A 19,550-nucleotide genomic window follows, 5' to 3' on the forward strand; every position below is an offset into this window, starting at 1 on the left:
GTAGGTACTTAGAGGTTAATAAGTTGTGCCTATCATTGCTGGATCTGATAAGAGAATGCACTGATAGATAGTCACAGTTTGCAATAAGAAGATGATACAGAATTCTCCAAATCTTTTGAGTTCTGCTATTAGCAAACTAGGACACTTACAAAATATCACTTCAGAGAAAGCAATAAAACTTTCTTTTTAATGGGACTTTTTTGTTAGGGTTTAAATATGATTGCTTTGAATGTTTGTTCCCTGAGGTGAGAGGTCTTCTGTTTCAGTCTCTGTTCTAGTCTTTTTTTTCCCACCCACATTACTAAGTTCTTTTGTTGCTTCATGCTTTGTGAAAATAGTGGTATAAAGTGCCTGATGCATTTTGTTTGATTTTCAACAGATATAACAGAGTTCCTCCTAGAAACTTTAAAAGTGCACCAATAACCGTGGGTTAAGGAGAATGGAGGCAAAGAAACAAAACAATTATGATTAAATATTCAATTTGCATCAGGGAAAAGAGAAAAGAAAATGTGAGTAGTGTAACAGAGAAAGGGAGGGAAGTTGCTTTCATTAGTCAGTGCTAAACAGGATTATTTAGAGACTCTTAACAACACAATAGTGTAGAAAGCTCTATATCAATAAAAGCAATGACATTTCCAGGGGAAAAGCAATAGTATAGCTCCTTTACAGCACTGCATCAGTTCTCAGAAAAGAATTTATCATCTTTCAGCGAATCAGTTCATGAGGAATGTGACTTTGGATATAACATTTTGAAGTTATGAGTCTGATTACATAGGGAGAAGAAAAAGCTTGTGTGAATAACATTTGAATTGTGCAGAAGGTGGGCATTTATACCTTTCCTGTGGTGTAAAGCATTACGGTAGTATGAATCAAGTGGCACGTAGCCACAAGGGGATGAGCTCCACAGGGTCAGCTAAGAAAGCAGCGTTCAGTGAAACAGGGACACAGTACATGCTGAAATCTTGAACAGGAATGTATCTGTACATACCAGGAGGAATTCAACTAAAAACTGACAACTGAAGTTACCAAGGGCAAAAATACACTAAGATTAAAGAGGAAGCTAAGCTATATATGGAAATATCGTTCAGTTCTAATCATCGCTGATAGCAAATCCTGGAAGGAATACTCCATCTGATGCTTAAGCAAGTCAACCAGTCTTTATTATGGATCTGGATAATACTGAACTTGGAAGTAACTTCATGTTTTTCTTCTGCAAGATCTTCCACCGCTCTTTATGTTATTTGGCAGAAGATTTAAAAAAATAAATAGCGGCAGGACCCTAAATAAGGCTGATCTGAGTCTGAAGGCAATCTGTGCGTTACTAGCTGAATATTTTCCACATGAGTGTCTGTCATACTGTGCAATACTGGCTGTTCAGTGAGCAAATCCAAACATATGATCAAAAAAAGAGGGGGAGTGGTGTGGGGAGGAACAAGAGCTATCTATCTGTGTGTGTGTGTGTGTATATATATATATATATATATATACACGTACGCAGGCAGACCTTTTCAAGTAAGCCCTTCTACACCTTTGACTTTGTAAGTTTCAAACTTAAATATATTTTTCAACTGTCTTTGTGAAGTCCTTGGAGATGAAAATGAACATTCAGTGTTTCTATAACACATTGATACATTTCAATCAAATTCAAACACAACTCAAAATAGACTAAGAGAATAGCAGTAAATACATGCTGCTTCTGAATCCTACTGCTTATTTTCCTTATTTTTGAGCTCCCCATATTCTCTTTTTTATCAACTGACTCAATTTGGCAATAGAGTGAGACTGAACTGAAACTGCATCATGACTTGTGACTAAAATTACACATAATTTTGAAGATTAAATTTAAGAATGCAAATATTCAATGGAACACATCAAACAAATGAAAACAGCATGTTTCTCTGCATAGGAAATATTTGTTGAGAACAGAACTTAACATGTAAGTAAATAAAAAAGAATATATACAAGTATAGGTAATACAGATGACATTGTGTACAGTCCAAGCAAGAAGTGAGTATGTGGCTTTAGTTAAGTGATCTCATTAGCATTCTTTCAGTGTGGTGTAGATGTATACCATCAATTTTTCAGCATGCTGTAATGCTGTAGGTCTCCTTTTGCTTTGTTATGAGTACAAGTGTTGCTTTTTACTTTTTCAAGGAACACTGCAATTCCACTTAAATCTTCCTTGTGATTCCTTTAGGTAAGGGCGTTATCTGCACTTTGGAGGAGATATTAAGTGATATCAATAAGAACATAATTGTGTGGAAGAAAAGAAAGATCTAGGGCTTAGATTTCCATTTTCACCTGTTTAGATTGCAGTGTTTTTGTTTTGAATTCTTAATCCTTAATAACATTATATGAAATTCAGTTTCAGATGTTTGCAAATGATGCTTCTAAAGCATCATTTACCTTAAAATCAACTTCAGCTGTCAATTAAGTAAACTCACTGATTAAGAATGCTCAAGGGAATCAGAAAGCATTGTGCAGTGTCTGTCAAGCATCATCTGAATATACAACTTTTCTGCTCGAGTCCAGTCTGTCACCATCTGTGTGGTTTTAGTTTGACATGTGTTTGCAACTGAGTTTAATAGGCATGTGCCTAATCCTAGGGGATGGCCTTTCAGATTAGGTGTATGCGGTCTCTGCTTATCAAAACTGGAATGGACTCATAGGTGCAGTTCATCTGCATTCAGATCACAAGGCTCTGAGCAAGCATTTGCTAGGTGGAGCTGAGCATCAGAAGAAATTGGGTGCAGTCAGCACTGAGCTGTGGAATTTGTCTTCTAAATTCCTGTTTTCCTGTAAGAGCAAATGTTTTGATGAGATACGCTGAGTTAGTTTTAAGTTTTATGTATGGGCAATGGTCTCTGGGAGCAGATTTTGTTGAGCTGTATTGTTCTTTGCCTTTAAATTTGATTTAAGACTCGAATAGCTTTTTGAAGCTGAACTGCTTTCTGCACACTTTGTGTTGAAATATGGCTCTGGAAAGAAGGGGCTGCTGTGCTCTGACCTCCCCTGGTCCAGAACTAATGAATGTGTGTACATGAGATACAGTATAAATACACCCTGACTTGGAGGTTTTTCTTTCCCCAACGGTGTATTTTCTTACACAGTTTGTACTGCTCAGTGGAGTGGAGTTACTTGCGGCAAAAGAGATGAATAGTAATTAAGATGAGAGAACAGTGCTAATGTTATCTGAGGTGAGTTTTGTTTGTCGTGCATGCAAACAGGAAGTGCAGACCAAATGGTTTTTTGTAATAACATCTACAGAAAGCGTTTCCCTTTTGCCCCTGGGATTTTAGCAAAGATAAGCATTTCTATGCTACTTCCCTTGTAAAATAAACCTTACAATACCTTTATAATAATGTTAAAAACGAATTGATTTCCACTTGCAAACCAAGATCATATATATCTTGATTTATATAAACAGAGCAAGACATAAAATGTGTGTGAGTATTAAGCAAGAAAAATGCATTAGCTTCATATTGATTTCCAGACACAATCGTGCTAGAAAAAAGGATTACAGAAATGAACTTTTAAAGGTCAAACCTAGCAACCAGGGTTTGGGGCAAGAGCATATTTTCCAGTAGGGTAGCAGCACTTGGCATGGTCAGAGCAGTGTGAGAGTGTTCTGGTAAACTGGACGCTGAATTTGGGGTGAAAATATGTCTTGAAGAAGAACTGAGGCTTTTTCAATGTATCTTTGTGATTTGAAGGCAGTGGCAACACAATACCCACGTTTTCTGTGCATAGTTATTATCTATTGTGCTTTTTAAAAGACTTTATCGCATACAGGTTTGTAACTCTTCAGTAGTTCTATTGTTACAAAAGTTCCTTGTACCCATGAAGTTATTCCCAGAAATCATTACTTTTTTTTTATTTTTATTTTTTTTTTACTTTAATTATTGTTCTTTTCTGTAACTTGCCATTGCTCCTAAAATGATCCTTCCCTGTGTGGAGTATTTATGCTCCCATGGGGGCTTTTGTTACATTAGGCCAATGCAGCAAGGAAAAGTGCAGCAGGAAATGTCCACTGCATTTCAACTGCACCATCAGTGCTGCTCAGCTCCTGCTCTCAGTCTGCTAACCATGCTGCTAACAAAAGGATTCCTCACATTGGCACTATCTGCAGAACTGGAAGGCAGTTCCATTTGCTTTTTTAGTTTAGAGGACAAATGCAATCTCAATTAAATTTCCAGTAAGACTGTGGTACAAAGACATGAATGCTCTGTCAAGGAACATATGAAGTGGAATTCAGTAATAGGTTCTTTTGGAAGAACTAAAACTTCATGAGTTAATTTCCATAGATAACATACAAAATTCTATGCTTCTGATTGCATGCATCATCATCACCACTCATTTATTTTTGTTAGCATCAGCTCCATTACTTTATGAAAATGAAACTCCAGGGCAGGTGAGGTAAGCTGTAAAAAGTAACTTGTCTTTAGCCTTGAAGAAGTTGCAGCAATTAAAATCATCTTTAAGAACAAAGACAGCAAAGGAGTCAAGGGCAGAGCATGCCTTTCACTTGCAATCTCCTGTGTTTTCTAAGGGTGTTTTGTTTTGTTCCTTTGTATCATGCTTTAAGATTAAAGTATTTGTCCTTTGCTAGTTATGTCTACAACAGGCAGTAAGCTCAGAAATGTCTTTTCTCTTGCTCCCTTCTAAGCTCTTTCTAACCCACACACTGTCACATGCTGCAGCACTTGTTCAAGGTGCACAGTAACACATTTTGCTATAAAGCTCTGTTCTTCAAACTGCCAGTCCTAATTCAGTACTGTGTGGCGGGGGAGAGGCAGTTTTATTTCAGGATAGCACTGCAAAAGTTAGCAGGCGTCTCTCCCTTGTGTGGCAGGTGATCAGGTCTGGAGGCAGCAAGTGTTGCTATGCCTTGATTACATCTGCCATTTACAGAAAAGCAGATGCTTACACAGACACATAGCATGCAGAATTACAGCAGGGAGAAAGAGGATAGAAGTGTAGACCCAGGAAATGTAGCTAATGAGAACAGACCTTCTAAAATATGGAAGTAGAGCACTGCCTGGAAGAACTTGGCATGGAGAAGGACAAGAACATGGTGTTGTAAAATAAGAGCAGCGTGTGGCCTCACATCTATGATTTGCTGCTACTGTTTACAGCTGTGCTCATTTTTTTCTCCCTCAAAGACCTTTGAGATCAGCTTAACTTTTGAACAGGCCTGTTGTAGGTCTACTGGAACACCCATTTATGTTTTATTAGGTACTTTATAGCTTACAACAAAACTCTTCTACAGAATTTATAAAGAACTAATCTGCTGAGAAAGATTTTAACTGTGAGAACTCCACAGATCCAAGATGACCCATTTTTAGTTCCTTCATAACAGGGCAGTTCTTCCTCTTTGTGACCCAAATTACTAAAGATGACTGCATAATCATTGTGTACATAAGGAGAAAAAATGAGTAGGGAACATATGGTTTCAAGAGGATACACTGAGGGTTTTTTCAGTATTGCTACTGTACCCAGAGAAGCCATTCTGCTGCTTCAAAATAATGCAAATGAGTTATTTAAAGAGCAGTTCTCTATCCACTAAAGCAAAATAGTAACCTTGTAATCACTGCAGATTAAAACTGAAAAGTAAAAATGAGAGTGATTAGTAAGTATTTTCTATGAAAAATGTGCTGCTTCTTCAATGCTTTAAAGTATATGAATTGTTGCTGAAATACTTTGTGGGAAGGGCTTTGTTAGAGGTCTCCTGGGGTGCTGGACGATGTGAACAGAACCTGCGCACAGCCCTGACTGATGTGCCTAAATATAGGAGAATTCAGAAATGTCTGTGTGTTTCTTTATCAGTTATAGGAGCAATGTGAAACGTAAAGGCAGGTGTGTAATTGGTAGAACTCACAAACAACTTTGCAGCTGAATTTATATGTTCAAGGAGAAGGCCCTTAGATTTGCCAGCAGAGAAGCAAGCTAGTATAAGGAAGGTACATGATCCTGATGCTATTTCCAAAAAATGCAGGTGAAACATGGTAAATTGTAACGCTTTGTTGTACAGACATCTTGTACAAGTCAACAGAGCTGCCTGAATTGCTGCAGAAATATTCATTAAAGCATAAATGTGGCACATCTTGAACAGTGCTGTCCATGTATTTAAATCTCCAGTAACTCGTATGAGCTCATCCTTCCTCACTGAGGAGTAATCGTGCCCTGTCCTGAGCACAACTGCAGGGAACTGCTTTGGGTTCGAATGCAGAAAAGAAATGGAGGCACAAAGATTGCATGCAGCATCAGAAAGTAAAGCTAAATAATTTCTGAGAGGGAGGAACAACTATTTCCAGATTTAAATGCAAATTGAGTTCTTGGCAATTTTTCTTGTCCCATTTTGCTATGGTTTGCAAGGGGGGAAACCAAGCAGTTGGCTTTATTTCTTGTGCCTTTAGTACAGTGCACCATGGTGATTTTGAAAGACAGAAATCTTCAAGCTAACCAAATGATACAGAAATGCCAAATACACTTACTTTGAGCTCATTAAGGGAACACTTTGTAACAGGCAAACAGTAGTACTTTGTTTCTAGAGCTGTTCTTTTTTTTTTTTTTTTAAGCATTTAATAGAGTAGTTTCCATGGCAACTTGAACTGAACAGATTGTTCATTGACTTCAGTACATTTCTATTAAGCATCTTTTCTCTGTAGTTAGGCCTGCCTGTCCAGCTCTTTAATCTATTTGGGTGCTTTTGCATTATCATTGTTTCGTAGATATCCCTAAAGAGTAGACCCTGTCTTTCTCTGCTCTTCATCAAAAACAAACATTGAAGGTCTTCTAAGTTTTCTAAAGTTTGTTTTCTATGCCACAGTCCAGTTTTTAAACAGTTTCTCTCTAAAACAAGATTTAATTCAACTTGGTTCCTCTGTCTGCTAGGGAAAGGGAAATGCACACAGGTGATATTCAACATTAGAAACCCAGAGGGTTTCTGGATACTTATGATCATTTTACTCAGATGTGCAATGATTAACGCTGTGCAGTACATATGAATGAAGCTGCTGTTATACCAGATGTTCCCTACATTCTCAAAGGTAAAGCAGATGATTAATATAATGTACTGTATGTCTGGCTGCTTTAAATAATTTAATCAATGTTTGCCCAGTTCTGAAATGCAGTAGTCCCAATCAAAACTACCCCTGCTAATGTGGATGTACCATTTGCTCTTTGTCATATTTTAATGGAACTGCTTGGAGAGTATCTGAAATCTTAACTCTTGGTTGAATCTTCAAGATGTAGAGAAAGTGGAGTCAAAGTGCTGGTACAAAACATAGTAAATGCTGCACAGTGACTTTCTAGTTTAATCCAGAGGGTTTTAATTAAAGTGAGCTTCAAATGCACTGTTGCATAGGAATATTTGAGTTTTGCTTTTGCATAGGTTTTTGGGGCATTTTCATCACCCTTAATTTAGGTTTTGTGCTCTGATTATCATTCAGGCTGAAAATGTTGTTATAGTCCAGTTAGCAACAGAGTCTGCTTTTCTCCAGTGTGCTTAAAACTTCCTGTTCCCCAGCAGCCCAGATTTGTCCATTTGCTCTGGGTGGGACATGACAACAAGCTGCAAGCAGAATTGTCACTGCATGGCAACAACTTTTAATCAAGAGCTTGTTTGCTCTCATTATAATGAGAGTAGATCTCTTTGAGGGCCTTTTTTCCCTCCATTAAACTTTGGTTTTGCTTGTTGCTTTTCAAGTGAGCTGTCACATTTTCTAATTATAAAACATTCTGCATTTGCAGCAAAGATTGGGTTATGCAATTTACTTAATTCAATAGATTGCTTGTCACTGCTGATCAGAAAGACCTTTATTATCTTTCCGTATTTTTTACATCTACTTTTCCTAAATTCTTGACATACCAGAGTGGAGTGGGGGCAAGCAATCTTTTCTTTGAATGTGCCACTGCATTTACTGAAGTCTGGTCTAACACTGGGAGGGTATGGAAGAAATATCTTGGTTATGAACTTGTGGTTTCCCTTGAGGCACAAAATTATGTGTTCATGTTTTGTAGATTTGAGATATACTTCCTTTCCAACCAATCCATTGTATGATTCAATGAAAACCTTAGAAGAAGATACGTATATTTTTAAGGAATTTACTTGACGCTTACCTGCTGTTATTACATTTTATAGGTATCAGTTTAATAATGACTTGTTCTGGGGTGTATTCACTTCACAACTGTATACCCTCTTCATTAATTAGTTTAAGTATTCCACAGACTAGCTAAGGCTGTCTCGAAAGCCTTGTTTTCACAAGAAAATAATTGGCTGCTCTTTTGTTCTGTATGTCTTTGATAGGATTCACTGAAGCCAATTTTTCAATACTCCCTTTTAGCCTGAATGCACTCGAAATATGCCAAATGGCAGGTTTCTAATTAAAAACCCAATTCTTAAAGATAAGACTTGTCTGATCTCTGGAAACAAGTGGTGTTTTATTAACAGCCTCTCTGGCAAAGCTGAGAAATTGAATGACAAATATAGAAGAATGCCACAGTGAACAGCAAGAACCTGTATCTCACTTGAGAGCATTCCAGCAACAAAAGGCAATTGTTATTAGACCAAACAGACACTAGACACCACAGCAAGTGCTTAGCATATTCTGTAAAGCCCAGTCCTTTAGAAGCCACGATGTTGTACCCAAAAAATGAGTGGCCAAAAAGATATTTCCTGAGTCTTAGTACACTTGAAAATATCTGAAACTTATCAGCTTACTGTACTTTGTTTTTCAGTTGAGTCATGAATGGGATAATGGCTGCTCCAGCAAAGGCAATGGAGAGCAAGACCATGTGAAACTTTGGTAGGTTCTTCTACAAGGCATTCTCACCAAGAAGTACTGATGGCCTTTTTTCTTTTTTTTTCCCTTTTTTAAAGAATATTTTTGGTCAGTCATTCTGTACAGCTAGCTTATTTGTTCTTTAATAGAGTATTTGCTAGCTATAGATCTGAGAAGAAAAATAGTTATTAGTGATTTGGAATAACGATTGTTTTTTATTAAAAAAGAACAAAACAACACACTAGTGGGTATTTCCCTCTTACCTTATAATGCTGAAGGAACTTAGTGACTACAAGCCTTCTGCTTCCTGCAGCATTCATGAATAGTCAGCAGGAAACAATCACCTTGTTCTCAATTGTTACATGAATTCAAACGATAAACAACTCAAAAAAAGCTTAAGCTTTGTATTACATATTTTATAAATGAACGTTCAGTGTCCCCAGTGCTCTCTTCAAGAAGAGTCAGATCTTGCAGTAGTACTGCTTTGCACTGTTTCACTGATAGGTACAGAGTGTTTCTCAAAGCACTTCCCTGTGTTTTGGAGCACTCCTTGGTGAGGTGATGAGTGAGTATGTAGGCGGATGGAACCACACCACTTGTTCTCCTTGTTCCTGCCTGCTGGCAGGAAAGGTTATTTTGGAAGAAGTTGTGTATGTCTGAAGAATTCAGGTGATTCTTCATTGGCTTAAGTTTACACTGCAGACTTTCCTACCTCATTCCAGGAACAAATAAATGCAGGGGTATCCGTGTATGTCTGCTTCAGTTATGTTGAGTGCTACTCAGCCCCAGCATTGCCTTTGCCTTCAATACATGCTGTGTACTGCTGTAACCTCCAGCTCCTCTTGTTAAGAGACTACCAAGATGTTCTGCTAAAAAACATTTTTAGCAGCTCAGCTGTGTAAGGTTGCTTAGAAACAAGCCTTCTTATCCCCCACGTTCTCATGACAGATTTCCTATGCAATAACATCACTGCATGACACATTCGTATCCAGACAAGCATTCCTTTTCCACTTGAAATTCTCATTGTAAAGGTTGTTGATGCTTCACACAATTCGTAAACAGCATGTGGTAAATAGCTGGAGTATTAAATCACTGCCACAATCAAAACGAGCTTAAGTTTTGAGAGTAAGCAGTTCTTCACTCCTGAATTGAGTTATTGATCTTTTCTTCCTGAGAACAGTATCTAATTTTGTTTTTCACAATGGGTAACTAGGATAACTGTATGATAATTTCTCCGTTCTGTGTTCCTGTATAGAATATTTCTTTGTATCATACCAAAATTTAGATCCTGATGGCGTGGTTGTAATTGCTGTGTCCTTTATTTTCTTCAAATAGCTCATATTAACTGGGTATAAAAATATTAATAATACAAATATTTGCATATTTTGAGTCATTAGTAAGTATCAATTATTTCTACTTTCAGCTGAAGACAACCATTGTCAGCCACTTCATATTTGAATATCTCTTTATGACTGAAGGGTTTTTAGCCCTGTGTTTATTTAACTTCTCCTTCTCTGCTTAATAACAGTATTACACTTTTCCAGAACGAAAATATGCAGGTCTGATAAAATAACACATAGAAAAAGCTAACTGCCACATCTGGCAGAAAGAATAATTGATACTGATGAAGATTACAAGGTCCCATCACTGTTGATTTCTTTGGCCTCATGTAAGAACAACATACAGCTTCGTCAGTGCTTTTAAGGAGTGTGCAATGTATCGTCGAGGAAACATAGCTGGAAATTATAAATCAGTACAATTTTCATATCTGTCCCCATTAATGTTGTAACTATAAAATTCCCTGTTCATATTGTTGTAACACATTTCAAACGTTATGAAACAAGAGTATAATTTCTTCTGAATTCACACTTTAATAAAAGCCTTTGCCATTAAAAAATGCCAAGTCAACATAATCCAAACTTTCCTAGACTTTTTCAAGGGAAGAGTGCTTGGTTTTAGTTGTTTTGTATTTTGTAGTTTCATGCCTCTTTTCTGAAAATTGTTTTATCCCCTTTTCTTAAATAGATAGTAGACTTGCAGTGCATTCAGAAAATCATTTGGCAACACTTTAAAATTCATGGAGGAATGTCAGCAGTGTAAGGCAATGGAAGATATGGGCTCTTAGTATTCACTCTTATCAGAAAGCAACCTTTGAGGATCACAAATTTACTTGTTGCTCTTAAAAGCATTTATGCTGAGCTATACTTAAAGATCAGCCACTCTGCTCAGACTAATTATAAAGCACAGAATATATATAATCTAGAATATTGTCTAGAAAGGGGTCATAAATACATACATGTATATATATATATATACAAAATTACCTGATCTTCAAAGTCAAATTCTGTATAAGCAGTATCTCCAGAATCCATAATCAGGCTGCAATCAAGTTCATTTGTCCCTAAAATAGGAAAGAAAATTAGACTTCAGAAATGTTGAAAATCTTCAATTCATGTGGTAGGACGCTGTAGTATTTCCAATTGTCTCCATGTGTGCAAGAACTCTGATCCAAGGAATCATTCAGATGTGCTAAAATACCTGAATGAAATGTATTCCATTAATAAGCTTTCAAAAAAGCTTCCATAAATCCTCAGTAATGGTTACAATAAATAGTGAAAATTGTGAATTTTATGGGCTGGGTGTTCTGTGTGCTGTGACTTGCAATTGTAAAACTGCCACAAGAATCTTAGCTTAGAGGAGAACATGAGTCATAGTTTGGAAAGAGAAAGGAAATCCTAATTAGTGATTAGCAGATATGGATCTTGGAGAGATGCTGATAGGGACCAAAGCAGAATGCTTCCAGCAACTGCAGTCCTTGTTCGTCTCTCATCCCTTTCCTAGATAACAGTGCAACTCTGTCCCTTATTCTTGTGTCAGGTTTAGCAAGTTGTGAGCTTCTTCCACTGGGGATGACAAAGTTCAGTTGCTGAGAAGTCTTGGGCTGGTTTAGCTTTATAAAATTAGTTTAAGCTGGAGGTGTTGGATAACAAAATCAGGAGTCATGTGGGTGGGTGGTGACTGCTTAGCAAGAATGGGAGGATTAACCACCATTCTTCTGTCGAAGTACAGCAAGGATGTAGCATGGACATCACCATCGTTTTATGGCATTACCACCTCATTTAGATTATCTCACTCCTGGGCAGTGAGGAAGGAAACAGTCTCCTGTGCATTCCAGATGTGCACTCCTAAACCAAGTCCTAGAAGTATTCACACAGTAAAAAATAGGCATGTGACTGCAGGAGAGTATTTCACAGCATTATTAAAAGTATGCAAGAAAATACTGCAAGGACATACAGGGTTCAAAACATTGTAACAAGTCAGCAGCCACAGGTAGGCCCAGTCACTTGTCTTCCCAAAGGAAGCAACAGGAGACACCAAGGGGTGTACAAGATATGCTTAGTGTTGTGTATATAGATTGCCTGAATAAGGGTCTACGGAGACCTGATAGCAGCCTTTCAGTATGTAAAAGTGGTCTGTAAGAAAGGTTTGTTGTGATAGGACAAGGGGAAAAGATTTCAGACTAAAAGAGCGAAGATTTAGATTGGATATGATAAAAATGTTTTTACGGTAAGGGTAGTGAAGTACTGGAACAGGTTGCTCAGATGGATACTCAAGGTCAGGCTGGACCTGGCTCTGAGAACCTGACAGATGTGTCTGCTTATTGCTGGGGAGTTGGACTAGATGGCCTTTAAAGGTCCCTTCCAATTCGAATGATGCTATGATTAGATGGTGAGCTAAGCATCACTAGGACAGAAAACAGCAAAGAAAAACGGGATGTCATTCTGACTAAAGCTATAACTCCTTGACAGAGATGATGATTCCAGAGTATCTTGATTTGCAATCCATATTAGAACTGCTGCCAAATTCATCTTTCATGCAACCATTCAGACTAAGTAAAAACACCAAGGAAAGTCTTAGACCTACCATCTGCTGGTGCTTTGTTGTTATTTTTTCCCCTCCTAATGTTCATATATACTTCAAAAGATTGTTACAGAAAACCCAAAAACAAAACAGAAAGCGGTAATACTTTCTCTTTCATTGATTGCTGCATTTATACAGGCATTGTGTTCTCTGGCATATACACTTTATGATCTTTTGAAAATACCTGTCCGTAAAAGGCATATGCAAGCAAACGGAATTACAGCTACCAAGAGAAGCTTAATTTTTTGATTTATTTTACACAGCTGACACCTTGCTATTAATATTGTTATTGTTGATAATATGATTTAAGTAAGACTGAACTGCTACTAGCACTGGCTTACCTGGCCTCATCAATCACTTTTAAAAGCACTTATGTGCAAGTATTTGATTAACTGTCACATAGCTACCATGAGCAGTATGCGTCCCCAGCCAGGAGAGTTAAAGTGAAATATGATGCTGGAAACTTAAACGATCAGGCTGAAAATGAGTACTCATATATAATGTATCTTAAGTGACAACAGCCATAATGGTTATACAATTTTAATGTAGTCAAGCATCTTAAGGGCCTTTTTCTTGATCTAGGACACCAATTTCCTTGGGGAAGCATAACTCTTCCAGAGAATATTCAAGGAAGGTCAGGAAATTTGAAAATACACCTCTTCATTCCTGGTTTAATGAAATCTAGCAAAAACCATAACCATTTGTCACTGACCAGAGTACAGAATGCTCCATCCCACTCAATCTGCTAAAATGCAAACCGAGCAGAATCATATTGAAGCAAATGGCTACTCCCAGGGTTTATCCCAAGATAAAGCAGAGGGAGAACATAGCCATGATACTCCTGTATGTGTAAGCATAAATTGCTTGCTGTATTCCAGCTCAGTTTTTTATTGGATGGGAGTATTAACCATTATATCACCATTATTTTGGTGAATTAACAAGCTTTAGTCTAAAACAAGGCTTCTATGGGAGGAAAGCAGGCTCCCTAACCAACCTGTGCTACAAGTGGCAGCAAAAGTTTACCAGTTAGCTTCATGGCATCAAACTGTAAGACTGTAATCTAAAGACAAAGCTACTGGCAAGACTAAAGCTGAGAGGAGGATGTTAGGAAGAGTTCAAAACTCAGCAAAATCTTATATAGTGGCTAACAATGGAGAAACAGAAAATGCTGGCTTAAGAAAAGGAAAAAGTTTTGTTAAAGCATTTGTAAGTGAACACACCCTGTTGCTTTAAATGAGTCTGCAAGCTGCAGATCTTGCAGTACTACAACAAAACAGACGATCAGAATAAGTTTTATTGTGCTTTCTGTGCGAGTTCTTTTTCCTTTGGTAGTATCGTAGACTGAGAACAAGGCTATGAAAAAAACCCCTCAACGCTTGTTTACCACTAAAAGGAAAGTACTCTAGTCCAAGGTGTCCTCATTCTCTTGGATGGATGTCCCGTTACATCTGATAACCTCAGCTATGGTTAATTTAGAGCTTTTGTGTGCTTGTGTGAACTGATCACAAATGACAAGCAACTATCAGCTTTTTGAAAGAGGAAACTCAACAGTTAAAAATAAACACAATGCATGACAGCTCCACTGCTAGAGAGCAATAGCTTGCAAGTATCTGATCTGAAAAAATAAGTTTGTGACTTTAAATATGCTTCCTCAATTTCAGTGCATGAATAAAGTGGATGTAAGGCCAACCTGTTAATTATGTTCTCTGTGTTTTCCTTAGGGAAAAAAACAGAATTTTATTATGTACAGTACCACACAATTAAAAAATAAATCAGTTGGAAGCTTTTATTAAATCCCTGTTAACTGAATAATCAACTCTATGGGGAGAAAGGGGCTACTGAAAAAGAAACAGCACGTTAGCAAAAATGCACTCCCTTTTTTTGCTAGGTTTTGCATTTGATACTGAAAGCTTCATTCATAAAGATTTCTCTTACTGGGGACCTGAGAGGATATAGAAACACAGCAGTGGAAAAACAGTTGAATTAGTGAGTCTGCAGTTGGACAAGGGTGTGCTGACAGGCCTGGTCTAAAGGCAAAGAGAACAGTTCCCCTGCACCCAGAAGGGGTGCGGGGCACTTCTCAGTTGCTTCATTCACCATGAGACTGTACTTCTGAAATTGTTGCTGTGTTTCAGGTATTGCTTATTATACCCAAGCAGTATTGTACAGGATTGGTAATGTTAAACTAAGAGGATGTGGTTGTTATGGGCTGATTGGTAATGCTAAGCTGAGAGGATATGGTCATTTTGGGCTGCTGTGTGGCTCCTACCAAAAGATAATGTACCCCAGAACCCAGAGCCTTAGTGGTCATAAATATCTCTTGTCCCAGAAAATCAGTCAGTGCTCTGAAGCTAAGCGTGTCACTTTCTCCAAAAGCATATTCACCCTTAAGTTTTCACAAATACAAACACCAGGCATTGCTTTTTCACAGTTCACTAAATTCATTTTTACAAAGAAGCCCAATTGTACTGAACTGTCTATATTTAACAGCAGTTGATTAAACATCTCATTACAAGCTAGCTTTGTGCCATCATGTGAAGTAATTATACCCCTTGGATCATTTGTGTTTTGGCAAATCAGTTAATGTATTTCCAATCCTTGCTTAAATCTGTTACTTATAGGAGGTCCTAGTAGCAATAGTATTCAATATGGTTTGCTGGCTCTACTATGCCCATACTTGTGTTTTAATAACTGCAGTATTTGCACTGTCTAACACTGGCATAAATTAAGATCATCCTGTGAAATATGTCTTTTTATGTTATGGGATGTGCTCTGAAGCACTGTAATAACTTAGCTAACATATGTGATATGGAAGAACTTGAGCAAAGACATGATTGGAAGATAGATTTTTGGTGTGACAGAACACAATTTACTGAAGGACTGATCAGCATTAAAATGATTACAATGTCATTTGGCTCTCAGCAAGATGCTTCTAATACCAATTTTAATGCAACCTTACAGTGTTGAATTTCATGTCAGGTTGTTGCTATTAGCAACAGTCTTAATATGTCATAGGAGTCCACAAGGAGAAAAATTGTATTATAATCGATAAAAATAAATGTTTTCTTTCAGTGCATACGCTTACATGGTTACAACTAGTTCTTATCAGAACGTGAATTAAATTGATGAAGATACGTTAAAATATTATGTCTCCATTAGCCACCAGGAATCAAAAGGATTAAAAGACAAGAAGTGGTTAAGAGAATGCTGAAATTGAGTCCTTTAGAAATTAAACACCTGTTCTCACAGGATCACTAGAAATCCCACTTTGAATCTTTTGTTTACCATTATTGGTGCTTAACTTGAGAACTGATTAAATGGTTGTGGCATGATTTCTGTCTCTTGTTTGGTGAGGACTTAAGCAGATCAGACTTTCAAGGAACTGACCAGAACTCATCCAGAATCACAGTTTAGTGGAGATAGTTTTGCTTTTGCCATTCTGTTTGTCAGTGCTAATACCTTTATGTCACATCATTTCTCTTACTGTCATTGAGCGTTTAGCACATTTTATTAGGAAATCCACAGGTAATTATCAATTAATTAATAATTGCGAATATCATTTTAGATTTGTAATCAACCTTTTCTCTCTAGGAAAAAGGCTATGCACAAAAGAGGTATGCATGCTGCTTAACAGAGAGAGCTAGTGGCCTTTAGTCTCCTGTATATCTTACCTTGCAAATTACCACTAGAAACCTGTAGGTTAGGTAATGCACTTTTCTCAATCTTTTTCGCCCTTCATTGACAATTACTCTTTATCTCTTTTTGAACATTATCAAAGCCAGCCTTCTGGGTGGGCTTTGTAGGTCCACTAGCTTGGATGATTTTCACATCATCAAAATATGAGCTAATCTTTCTGTCTGAAGCAACTGCTCTTCACACATGTCCTGTTAGTAGATAAGAAGTAATCTCTCCTTTGTCAAAAAGAGCACTTTGGTAGACCTCAGGTGATTGTTCATTATTACAAATGATTGAAGCCATCTTGTCTATCAATTTAGGGCAGATGAGTTTTCACTTAAGCAGAGGAGAGATCAGATTGATGGATGTAGTAGAGAAAGCCATATCATACTTGTTTTAATAATAAAGCAAGTATATTTTACAGAAAAGCATTTTTGCCTAGAATTTCTTTTTTTCTGACACCTACTTATATAACCCTCAAAATCTACTTGGAAGGAGGCCAGACATGATATCTGTAGAAAAAGTGGTGAAGTAAGCCTCAAACAAAATATTTCTGACAGATGTCATGGATTTTTAATGCTCTGATTTTCAGCTGCTGTTTCTTTTTGTCTTTTTTTTTTCTCCATTTCTTTGTATCTCACAGACTTTTTCTTTGAAGATGTTCAAGCCTCAGTAAGCACAAATAATAAAAGTGATAGTAGCAATAAACCTTAAAAAAGAACTTTGCAGTCTTCAGCTTGCATACAGTTTCCAAATTAGTACCAATTTTTAGGGAGGATGTATGATCATTAATCTCTCAGGCTTTCAGGTGACACTGAGATATCATCTGGAATTGAAACCGATGTATCTGGCAATTGGAATCAATCAACATATAGCATTTTTTATTAACAATATAGTTGTATAAGGTACTGTAGATAATCCACTGAAGTGAGCTTGTAGAAAAGCAGGGTGATAGCTGGTTTGTATGAATTTATCAAGTGTGAAGAGATTTGCCCTTGGTTGTGGAGATATTTGAATTGGTTAAAGACTTCACTATAGTACATCGAGGAATATGAAAAAAGTGTCCCACCATTGTCAAGTGCAGTAGAAAAAATGTGGTTCTTTAGTCTTGTATTAACTCACCTGCTGCAGCCTCTTTGTTAGCAAATAGCTTATTGTCAACTGCTGAACTTATATCAGAGAACACTTCTTCCTCATCTCTGTCTGCATCAAACTATTAAGGAAAAGAAAAGGTGACAGTCAGACACTGCTTCCTACTTGGCTGATCATCAGTATATAATCTTAAGCTTTATTAATTCATTAGGAATATTTGACAAGATTCATTTATTTTGATCATTGTTGGCTGAGTTTTATTGGAAGAAAAACTAAGTACTTTTTATTACTCTTGCTTTTAAATTTTTCTTATTTCTTGAAATTGAGGATACTTACATGACTATGGAAAAAGGGAATCGCATAATCTCCTGTTACTGGAGCAACCAAACAATGTCACATGAGTTGCCTGTCATTCAATGCACGCCCCCTGTATTAGAATTGCTACTTTTGGTCACTTTGTATTTTTATTAATATCTTAAAATGAAGAAATGAACCATAGGGGGCAAAAAGCACGATGTTATTCATTGCAGATTGGCGAACTTTTGTGTGTTTGTTCTTCCAAGTCTGAAATTGTTGAGCACCTTTTCAAATATCGCACCAGTACCTACCTGTCTCGTGGTAAAAAAAAGTCACAGACAAGGAAAAGCTCTGGTGAAATACAAACCCCACTAGAATCCTGGCTGCTGATACTCATAGAGATTAAGTATTTTTCCCAATATCTATTACAGAGTATGGCACAATAGTTAATAAGAAAGCTATAGAGGTACTGAATCGAGTATCTAACACCCACAATTGCCAAACCAACATCAGTCTTCATTATATTTTACAATTACTTACATAGCATCTATACTACTTAATTAAGCTGGTCTGTCACTGGCTAATGAAATTTGCTTTCTTATGAAATTTTCCATCAGCATCTCAGGATAAACCTAGAGACAGATCAGCCCAAGATTCATATTTATATGGGAGATTGGTAATCACAGCCTGAACCTCTGATTAATCAGCTGAGGCAAGTATGGGATTAGCTGTGGGAGCACAGGTGAGAGTGATGTAGCTGTGCTCCCGGAAGGGGTGGAGTTCGACTCCATCCCCTCTGAGACCTCATTTAAGGGCTGACTCCCACTGAGGCAGCATCTCTTGGAGATTGCTCTCCAGTGGGGACTGCCCCAGCTTCTTCAGCCAAGGCACCACCACTGGTGAGTTTTCCTTTGCTTATTCCTTCTGTACATTTGCTACCATCTGTATTTTAACAACCAATACAATGTTGTTATTATTAGAGTTATTATTTAGAGTGATAGATGTCAGAAAGAGTCCAAAAAATATGAAAAGAAAGTTAAAGAGACAAAGACTAATTCTATAGACTAGAGCTGTGTGAATGAAAGAAAGTAGAAACTTGTGGGAAGCCAGAGGGTATTAGAGAGGCAACTGTTATAAAACATTTGTTGCCAACAGGCTGAACACTCAAAACTTGAGTACTCAAATTGGTACCAGCTCTATTTTGAATCTTTAATATTTTAATACATAGATTTATGCTTAGCTCAGCTCAACAAGTTGTTTCTATTGTGAATGAGCCCACTTTTATTGCCAATGCATGGAATTTTCAGATTGATTTTGTGGCTCTGACCCTGAGGAACACTCAGAAAGTTCATCCTGTAACAAAGCATGATTGTCTGCCTGTCTGGGCAGACATATATCTAATTTTGAGGAGGAGTTTTGCCATTTTGTTTAGTGTTAATTGAAGCACAAAGTATTATTACTTATTTAAACTTGCTTGTATTTTCCTACTAGATTTCATCTTCATTTGTGTCAAAACTGAGACTTGTAGAAGAAGAGGTCTTAAGTGAAATGTTAGGCCACTGTTGGGCAATTTATTGTCAATGCAGAAAGAGCATCTTAGGAATTTCCTTCCTCATGAGGAAAGTATTATCTCTGTAAATTCTTTTATACTGGCTTTCTCTAAGGAAGCAAGGGGGTATGCCTTTCTGTAACTTCTCGGTTAAAACAAACAAAACAAACAAACAAAAAAAAACCCACATGCATTTCATTAAATATGCTAAGGAAGATAAGTGGTATAATATT

General features: G+C 37.2%; 1 protein-coding gene across 1 annotated transcript in view; it reads right to left on the reverse strand.

Moving 5' to 3' along the window:
* AK5 (adenylate kinase 5) overlaps window positions 1-19,550 on the reverse strand; it is an 82,521-nt gene that overhangs the window by 24,362 nt on the left and 38,609 nt on the right. The window contains exons 7-8 of the mRNA XM_072343655.1: window positions 17,502-17,592; window positions 11,108-11,184 (exon numbers count right to left, since the gene is read on the reverse strand). Coding sequence (XP_072199756.1) covers window positions 11,108-11,184; window positions 17,502-17,592 — 168 coding nt within the window. The remainder of the gene's footprint in view (window positions 1-11,107; window positions 11,185-17,501; window positions 17,593-19,550) is intronic.

The sequence above is a fragment of the Excalfactoria chinensis genome, chromosome 8 (assembly GCF_039878825.1).
Source record: "Excalfactoria chinensis isolate bCotChi1 chromosome 8, bCotChi1.hap2, whole genome shotgun sequence".
Classification (NCBI taxonomy): Eukaryota; Metazoa; Chordata; class Aves; order Galliformes; family Phasianidae; genus Excalfactoria; species Excalfactoria chinensis.